This window comes from Sinocyclocheilus anshuiensis, unplaced genomic scaffold (genome assembly GCF_001515605.1).
Source record: "Sinocyclocheilus anshuiensis isolate Anshui unplaced genomic scaffold, SAMN03320099.WGS_v1.1 scaffold2655, whole genome shotgun sequence".
NCBI lineage: Eukaryota > Metazoa > Chordata > Actinopteri > Cypriniformes > Cyprinidae > Sinocyclocheilus > Sinocyclocheilus anshuiensis.
Window position 1 is genome coordinate 307,435 of NW_015541082.1, and position 10,394 is coordinate 317,828.

At 35.5% G+C, this 10,394-nt stretch overlaps 1 protein-coding gene and 1 gene segment (V, D, J or C); both read right to left on the bottom strand.

Annotated features, from left to right (window-relative positions):
- LOC107690708 (uncharacterized) overlaps window positions 1-5,346 on the bottom strand; it is a 55,052-nt gene extending 49,706 nt beyond the window's left edge. Inside the window, exons 1-2 of the mRNA XM_016489117.1 lie at window positions 5,255-5,346; window positions 4,879-5,173 (exon numbers count right to left, since the gene is read on the bottom strand). Coding sequence (XP_016344603.1) covers window positions 4,879-5,173; window positions 5,255-5,297 — 338 coding nt within the window. The 5' untranslated portion in view covers window positions 5,298-5,346. The remainder of the gene's footprint in view (window positions 1-4,878; window positions 5,174-5,254) is intronic.
- Window positions 5,347-6,364: 1,018 nt separating this feature from the next.
- Window positions 6,365-7,784, bottom strand: LOC107690709 (Ig heavy chain V region 6.96-like). The segment is given in 3 exon segments: window positions 6,365-6,496; window positions 7,513-7,655; window positions 7,709-7,784. Coding segments are annotated over 3 exon segments (351 nt in total).
- Window positions 7,785-10,394: the final 2,610 nt, after the last annotated feature.

The window sequence follows — 10,394 nt, forward strand, 5'->3', positions numbered from 1 at the left end:
GTGGCTACATATAGACCATGTCATGAAATGACACTTATACCTGTGTAGATATTATTGACACTGCGAACATGATGGGATATCAACCATCTCATGCGCTGCCAGGCCAAAAACTAAGTGAATCAGGTTTGACTATAAGTGGGCTACAGATAGCCGCTCTGACTACGAGCTAAATTGTGGCTACGCTCAGGCTACGTATTGAACATGTCAAAGAAATGAAACCAAACACCCTGTAAACGCTGATGACTTTGCTTACATGATGGAATATCATACATCTCACAAGTTATTTTGCCAAAAAACGACATGAAACCAAATTCAAGGTTATTTGGGCTAGAAGTGGGTTACACATAGCCGGACTATATCAGGTCTATACTTAACCGAGACGTTGAAATGACGGCTATTGCTTGCTGGGTAGCAAAGTTCTACAACCAGTGGAACATGAAAAAACCCTTTTGGTGAATTACTGTAGTTTTCTAAAAAATATATTTGTGTACTGTACATACCGTAAGGGAGATATTGGCAAAATCTAACCTGTAGTAAGTTAGTCTTGTATCTAGCAACATACTACAACCGTTGGAACATGAAAAAACCCTTTCCAGGGATCTTTTATATTTAAATAATTGTGTACTGTACAGATATGAAGGGAGGTATTGGCAAAATCTCACCTGTAGTAAATCACTATGAGCAATACGAGCTTTACAATTTGACAGTGTGTTATTTTAAATGTTAAAAGTCATTTTAATTAAAATACATTGGACGTTTTAACCCAGTCGGTGGAATTGTCAGACGGTCCCTTGTGTGCGATAGCGCGTCAGTGCTTTCTCCCGTTTAAATTTGCAGCAATAATACACCTAGGCGGTTTTGAACTCCTATTTTTATGTCAGTATAAAGTGGTTGCATATTTTTAAAACGAATCGTGGTATTGATATCTTTGTAGGACTGTTGACTCTATAGATCAGTGGTAAGGGAAAGCAATTATAAAGAAAATGCAGCGCGTTGCGTTCTTCTGACCTCATTTGCTTGCCTGTATATAGTTCGCATTAGTGTTGTCAAAAGACCCGGTATTTCGGTACCAAGTCGGTACTAAAAAAATTAAAACGTTACAGTACCAGGTTTTTTTAAGTACCGGTGGTACCGAGTACCCAGTCAACCCGGTTCTTGATGTATTGATATCTTTGTAGGACTGTTGACTCTATAGATCAGTGGTAAGGGAAAGCAATTATAAAGAAAATGCAGCGCGTTGCGTTCTTCTGACCTCATTTGCTTGCCTGTATGTAGTTCGCGTAATCATCAATAAAGTGTATTCTGAGATCTGAGGTCTTATATCACTATATTAGTTCACTGAGGCGCATTACGCTTCGTTGGGGAATCCTGGATTGTGACATATGAGGGGGAACCCCAGTATTACAGCACAGCTTCACACAAGCCATGATACAAGTAAAGGAAACTAAGCAACCGAAAGCAATATATGTCTTCCCCAGATGTTATGTTAGTTCTGAACATCAGCCTTGGGTAAAATAGCATTATAATCGCCTATGTAGTAGAGAAAGCTGCTTACATGTAGGCTACTGGAAACAGCAAAGATGCTGAATTAAACATACACACAATCATGCTTTTCCACATGTTTATACTGGCCCCGATAAACAAAACTTCTACTTAGCGCTTGCTCCATTTCTGCAAAATCAGTTTTTGTGAATTAATTACTTAATCCACCTGTTGCTTTGGTCTTCATCAACAGCCGCTTGCGCCACCTGCTGGTGAGCGACTGACAGCAGCTGAAGATCATGCATCGGTGCTATTGAATTTTTAATTATGAAAATGTGTCAGCTGCACCACACGGATACGTTTTCTACTTTATTTACGCTTTGATTTGAACGAAAACAGCATATCCATGTGGTGCAGCTGACACAGAACAGCTTACAATTTGTCATTTTTTAATGTAAAAATCATACTAACATTATAAGTGCACCTCAGGAAACATTATGAAATTTAAAAAAATGCATTTCATGACCCCTTTAAAAAAAATGTAAAATCTAATTTATTACACAATGTGGCTTTTAATTAATCTAATTAAACCCACATCAGATTGCGCTGAGACATTTTCCCAGAAGGAAAATTTTAAGTCATTATTGTGTTACAAGAAAAAGGCATTACAAATAGTAGCTTTAGAAAATATATAGGTCTATATTTGATTATATACACACCGATCTTTAGGCTACAACAGCCATGAATGGTGTTTTTCATTTTTATTTATTTAGCCTATTTATTTGTTTATTTTTTTTAATTTATTTTATTTTGTTGAAGCAACATGAGGTTGAGTGAATTATGACAGAATTTTCATTTTTGAGTGAACTGTCTGTTTATTATTATTACTACTATTATTATTATTATTATTTTGTCATGGAATAAAATTCATTTTTAATTAAATAATAATGTATTAATTATTATAATAAATAATTATTATATTTATTATAAATATGGGGGGGGGGGGTTGGTCAGGACCTGTCCAACTACCAACACTTGCATTCTAGGCCACTTGAGTGGCCCATCGGGTAATGAAAAGTTCTACACACATTTGTGGTCTTCATGTCCACTTGAACACTTGGGCCAAACACAGGAAATACGACATGTTGGTCATATAAGAAGACAAGTAGTCAAATGCAAGTATGGGTATTTGGACAAGCCCTCAGTGTTTGTTTTACTCCCATCCTGCACCTGGTTAACAGTCAATCCACACTTAAACACATAGTGCAGGCGTCAGTGCTTCCACTTTTTAAAAGTGTAGCTCGTTCGCACCAATATACGACAAGCCATTCTGCAACAGGAGAGGGCGCAACACGTAAGTTTATAGCTTATGTATACAAACGATAAGTCCTTATTTTACATCCACATTCTGATTATTTGTGCAAAAGTAAATTTAAACATACCACAACATAATGAAACCTACACATTTGTAAACACACACTCTGTATATTTATAAGTATGTTTATTAAGTTTTTAATCTGTGTTAGTATTTGTACTGTGACTGTTTTAGCTGGAACATAGAATCTGACGTGCTTATATTAAAGTTAGTTAATATTAGAGTTTATCTAGAGGCCATACTGACAATTTTTTGGCGTGGTATATTAATTCTGGGTATAATTGCAAACATGTATAGTTTTTTATTCATGTTTGTCTGATTTGTTTAACATGTGTTATTCATATTTGTTAATTTAATTTGTTAAAATTTATTCTATCATTTATTTAACTCAAAGTTAAAAATTCTCTGCCTTAATCAAAAACACAACAAAACTGTCAGTTTTACAATATGAAAACCTGTAAACTTGAGACTTTAACTCATCTCTTTATAAGGTTAATTAACCATGAAATTACTAAAACAGGCATACTACTGAAATGAAGTCAAATACATTTATTTAGCCTATTGAGATTAGTATACAGCTGGCTGTTTCTCAGAAGTGTTTTTTGTACACCACCTCACGCTCTTGTCTTACTGTGTCTCTTGCACAGTAGTAAACGGCAGTGTCTTCAGTTTTCAGACTGCTCATCTGAAGGTACAGCTGATTCTTGTTATCGTCTCTTGAGATGGTAAATCGTCCCTTAACCTTGTCAGAATAGTAGATATAGCTATTGCCATCAGATAATGTTGCTACCCACTCTGGTCCTTTCCCAGCAGCCTGTCTGATCCAAGCCATCCAGGAGCCACCAAAGTTAAAACCAGAAGCAGAACAGGTCAGTTTATGTGACTCTCCTGGTTTAATGACTATTGCATCAGATTCCACCAGTGTCTGGCTCCTGCAATCTGAAAATTGAGAAAACAGCAGAATTTAGAATCATTATTGCATATTACTGTGCAAATTATAGTGTGCACTGGAAAATTGTAAGTTTTTTAACAATCTTTTTGCAGTACCATGTAATGAAAAGATAATTAGCACAACAAAGAAAATCGTCCTCTGCTTCATTATTAACCTGTTGTCAAAAGAAGTTGTGGTAGAAATGCTGCAGACGGGGAGGAGTGGAGGGATTTGTGTTTCTAAATAGAGTGTGATGAGAAATACTTTGCATACTTGGGGTGCCATCTAGTGGCTGAAACAAAGAGAAAGGTGAACCACCTGAAATCTCTAAATCTCAGAACTCTCACTGACTCTCTTGCAGCCCAGTCAGTGCTTCAGTTGCCACTGTCTAAAAGAAAACACATTTGTTACTGTAAGCTACTATAGTCAGGTTGATACATACATTCATTGATTTTTTTTCTTGAATAGAACCAATCTATTTACAGTAGATGTTAGCACATTTTAATCTGCCTGGCAAAACATTTTGTGTACTTTTTTTTCTGCTGACAAAACTTAATGAAATCTGTAAGAATGTACTCTTTACAGAGTTTTTCATGCTCTGTTTATATTTGTCAATGTTCAAGTGATTATGACTTTCTATATTTCACTGGATAGTTCTAATGATTTTTTTCATGCTTCTCGCCAATGAAACCAGCAGATATCAGTTTATCAGACATTAACAATTTTAAAATGATTTCACATGTGCCCTTGCAGTAAATGTCTTGTAATGTAGTTTGATTATTTGTTACATTATGAATATAACAATCCATATTTCTGCAAAACCGGCTCCTTCATTAAATCATCAGTAAGTGCATTGTATTCTGATGGTCTTTATTTGAATTAGTTTGCATATGTATTTAAAACATGTTAAAACATAATAAAACATATCATATTTAATTTGTGTGGGAAAGTGACCAATAAAGCTGACAGATAATTGACTTTAATTCCCCAGGGGTATGAATGTTCTAGTCACGTCTGACTGACTTCACAAACACCATGCATGCAGGTTTTTGATGAGTGCTGCAGTCTTTTGCATAACTGTGACTCTCATGCACAGTAATAAACAGCCGTGTCTTCAGTTTTCAGACTTTTTATCTCCAAGTACAGCATGTTTTTGCTGGTGTCTTTTGTGATGGAGAATTGGCCTTGTAGAGACTGAGCAAAAACAGTGCTAGTGCCACCATCAATACGCCCAATATACTCCAGTGCTTTCCCTGGTTTCTGACGGATCCAGCCCATCCAGTAGCTGCTCATTGAGAATCCAGACACAGTGCAGGACAGAGTCACTGATTCTCCAGGCTTTTTCACCACAGAGTCTGAGGAGGTCAAAGACTGACCACTAACAGCTGAAAAACATGGAACAAGTAATGTTAAATTGTATAGAAAAATTAAGTGACAACAATCTGGAGAAGTGAAATCATTCTCACCTGACATAATCATCAGCAGAACTCCATACTGTAAAATTTCCATTATCACCCTAAAACCGTCAAATGAAGAGAAACTGCACTGCAGCAAAACACAAACACTGACCGAGGATCCAGTTTATAACACAGTCCTTTGAGAGTTTGAGTGAGACTGATCCTCCTGACTAAATCATGACATTTGCATACACTGTATCTGCCCTAAAAAGGCAAAATGTGGTAAGTATGGAAACAATGGGAAAATTAATTAAAATATTTTTGATTAAATTAATACATAACTGTGTAATCAGTCTGCAGATTATTTCCCTCTAGAGTTACATGCTGCTGGTGGTATTCTTTGTGATATTAAACTTACTTTTCAAAGAATCTCTCTGAGTAATGGTGGCACCTCCCCAGATGTAATTAATAAATTCCAATGTTTTTCCTATGGGTTGTCAAATCCATCCTGTTGCATAGCTATTCTCTGTAAGAGAGTATCCAGACACCTTACAAGAGATAATCAGCGATGCCCCAGGCCTCACAACTTCAGAGCCTGGCTGGGTGAGCTCAGTTCCATCTGAAAATTGTGTCATTTATTATATGTTTCCATATCAACAGTACAAAAATTGTAGAGAACATGATTACTGAAAGGTTGAGCTGAAATATTGAACACCATGTGAAACACAGAGATAATAAAGTCTATTATGCTAGCGTAAGAGCGAGGTGGAGTTGAATTTGCATGTTGAGTATGGTTTAAAGTAAAAAAGAAGCATAAAAAATGAAAGATGATGCCACACAAAATGATTTAGTGACTATCTAGTTTGACCTATGACCAGACTGTGGTCAGTGCTTGAGCACGTTCCCCAATAATCTATAGATTTGTGTTATTTATTTCTTTATTCATTCAGTGGTTTATTCGGTCTGTATAGTTTATTTTCAAATGACGGGAGGACAGAATGTCTGTCAAAAATATCCAGTTTTCACTTTTTTTTTTTCAGTTTGAGCTTTATGTCTGTGTTTTGGAAAGGCTTGAACATTTTTTCTTTTGTACCTGTTTAAATCAACTCCTTTATTTCATATCATTGTGGAGGCATATAAAATTGCCACCAGGCCAATAATGATCTTATGCATGAACAGTTATTGTTGAGCCTTGTAGTCGTACTGTGACTGTCGTGCACAGTAATAAACAGCTGTGTCTTCAGTCTTGAGGCTTTTCAGCTCTAAATACAGCATGTTTTTGCTGGTGTCTGTGGTGATGGAGAACTGGTCCTGTAGAGACTGAGCATAATATACAGTTGAGCCAGATATACACCCAGGCATGTTCTGACCATAGGGACTTTCCCCAGTCGAGTAGTGGGCCAGTCAGGAGATCTCCCCCCTCCCCTATACAAGGCACTGTATTTAAAATGCAGCACATCGATAACTGCAAAAGGCAAATACTCCAAATGTATGTGTGATGCAATGGTGCTACCCGATTAAACAGTGCATCTGCCAGCCGTGCGCTTCTGCAGCTCTGATAAACTGCAAGTCACTTGATCCATTCAGATTTGACTCAGAATAGTGTTATACAAAAATTTTGCTGTTATTACTTATATTAAATATTAGGAAATATAAAACACTTTCATAGACGTTGTTTTCATAATTTCTACATGTGCTTACACAATTTTTTTATTATAAATTGTATAGTTTGTTATTATTTATTTTATAAACTAAAACAAGGAGCATGTTTTACTGTGATTATGATCTTATTAATAGTTTAACATTTTAATCATTGTAATGAATCTTAACTGAGTAAAATGTTAATTCAATTAGAGCTTGATGAATTATAAATAGGCCTGTCAGTGTCTTACATAAATTAAGTGCTAACTCCTTACTAATGTTACTGTCATTCCAAACCTGTATGACTTCTTTCTGTGGAACATAACAGATCATTTGAATTATTTAATTTATTTTTATGTTATAAAGTCAATGGTTTGGTTACCAACATTCTTCAAAATTTCTTTTACTGAAGAGAGAAAGTCATATAGGTTCAGAACAACATTATGGTGCATAAATGATTACAATTTAACAGAAGTAAATTTACTTTAAAAATCAGTGCTTTACTGTCAGGTGCATTTCTATGTGACAAAAATGCAAGATTAAGTCTGTTAACTATTTGCAGGACATTCAATAATATCTCTCATTATTTTTTATGTCATTTTTTATTTATTAAACCCATTTACTCCATTTTAAGGCCAAATTGTTGCCCCAGTCCAGCCCTGTATACACCCAATCCATTCCAGAGCTTTCCCTGGTTTCTGTCGTATCCAGTGCATCAAGTAGTCTGTCATTGTAAAACCAGATATTTTACAGGAGATCTTCACTGTTTCTCCAGGTCTCTTGATCTCAGCAGGTGACTGATCCAACCGGATTTCATCACCACTGATACCTGTGGAATAAAAATAAATAAATTACATTGATGTAGAGCATCCATTAGTGCACCTGTGTAAACTCTCCCAATCCACTCCAGAGCTTTCCCTGGTTTCTGTCGTATCCAGTGCATCAAGTAGTCTGTCATTGTAAAACCAGATATTTTACAGGAGATCTTCACTGTTTCTCAGGTGAGAAACACTGATCCAACCGGATTTCATCACCTGTGGAATAAAAGACAAAAATACATGAATGAAGAGCTTTTATAAATCAAAGTGCTATAAGTTTCTATATTGTTTTCTATTATTAGTTATGTTTATTGTTTAAAGGGATAGTTCACACAAAAATAAAAATTCTGTCATTGATTACTCACCCTCATGTTGTTCCAAACCCGTAAGACCTTAGTTCATCTTCGGAACACAAATTAAGATAGTTTTGACTACATTGTAGAGCTTTCTGACCCTCCCATAGACAGCAAGGTTGTTTGCGTTCAGGTCAAAGCCTGTTCCAGGAGGCTGCCTGATCCAAGCTGTGCCATAGTCTGTGAGGGCATATCCAGAGATCTGACAGGACAACCTCACCGACTGACCAGGAGCTTTAGTCTGTGCAGGAGACGAGGTCAGTGAGATGCCAGAAACATCTGTAAAAGAGAACAACACAGAGTCAATCTCATTTCATCTGTTTCTAACTAGATAAGTATTTGTATAAATACAGTCAGCAGCAAAAAGATTCACACCGATGTGACTGAATGAATCAACTCACATGGCAAAAAAGCAAATAAAATGAGTAGAGTTTGACTCATGATTGATTTCAGAATCAGACAGTAAATCCACACAGCTTTATCCGTGTTAGTGGACTGCCCCTCTGCTGGAGGAAACTGACACTCTTATTCTCTCATGGTGAATATTTGCATATCATTACCTGAGTTAAATATGATTTTGAAGCTTGAATTTCAGTGAGCTAAAATGCTTTCATACAGGGCTTGCATCTTTGCTTTGCATAGGCCAAATGGTAACACTTTTTTGTGTTTAATTTTTTACTAGTTGAGTTGAACTATCCTGTGTCGTGTTTGAAGAATCAATACATTAATGATAATATAATCATAAATGATTTATTTTTTTAGACACATATACACTGTAAACCCTAATAAGTTGAGACTACTCAAATGATTTTAGGAAAGTGATTCCCTCAGTTTAATTGAGTAATGGGAAATTGACAACTCAGTTTAATTGAGTTCACCTAATGTGGTCTTCTCATTGAATTAACTGTTTGTTTGTTTTTTAAGTACAAATAACTTAAAAGGCAAACAGACTAAACTCAAATGTTTCAGTTTATGTATTGTTGTGTTTATTGGCTTTAAGAAATGTATAAATCATTAAAACAATTTTTTTTTCACATAAACTTTATTTGGGTTATACAACATTGATGAATTTTGATGATGTACAGTGGTGTGATAAAGTGTTGGCCCCCTTCCTGATTTCTTAATTTTTTGCATGTTTGTCACACTTTAATGTTTCAGATCATCAAACAAATTTAAATATTAGTCAAAGATAACACAAGTAAACACAACATGCAGTTTTTAAATGAAGGTTTTTATTATTAAGGGAAAACAAAATCCAAAACTACATGGCAGCAGTAAAGATGTCGGAAACATGATTTGTGTTGATTTCTCTCTGCTCTACTGGGAGATAAACAATACAAACGGCTCTCTTTAAAACACCCGGAAACCCTGAGCAGATTTGCATAGAGTAAAATAATCAAGTATAGAATGCTAATCAGTCACTCAAAGTAGGCCTACTGAGCTATTTTTATTATTTTTTTTTACAACCTGATTTATGTTTGTACAGTTCAGCAAGAAATAAGACACTGAACACAAATATATAAACTGGTTTGTACGGTGCCCGTAAGGTGACATGCTCGGTTCACTTAGTTTAGTCGTGGCCACGACATAATAATAACTCGTGGGAACGTGATAATATGTCATGGCCACGAGATCATTTTGTCGTGGCCACGGCTTCTTATTTTGAGGGAACGACATATTTTGTGTAGCCACGAGTTTAATGCGTAAACAAACCTGAGTGACCATAGCAACCCGGGATTATCAAAAATAGATAAAACATTTTTATTAACATTAAACATTTAATTTAATATTTGTATATTATTATTTTTATTATTACATTAACTTATTAGGGCTATATTTTTATATTTATTGTTATATATGCTTATTTCCCTTTTCAATTTGTGTTTCGCTTTACCTAGTTAACGTATTTTATAATTATGCTAGCATTTGCTAGCCTATCATATATTTTGTAAATAAACGCCTGACAATTATGCCAATAAAGTTTATCTATTAATTAGCCGAAATAAAATGAAATATATGTTCAATATAAACTGCATTCCAGAAAAAAATCCAGTCAGCATAATCAAAGCTTTATTGGCATGTCGAGCATTTACTAATATAATAATGTAATAATTCAAAATAAAATATTAATGAATCCATCTCTGATAATCCGGGGTTGCTGTCACGCAGGTTTGTTTACGCATTAAACTCGTGGCCAAGAGAAAAATATGTCGTTCCCTCAAAATAAGAAGTCGTGGCCACGAGAAATGGATGTCGTTCCCTCAACATAGCATCTCGTGGCCACGATATAAGGATGTCGTTACCTCGACAAAATGATCTCGAGGCCATGACATAATATCACGTTCCCACGAGTTATTATGTCGTGGCCACGACAAAACTAAGTGAACCGAACATGAC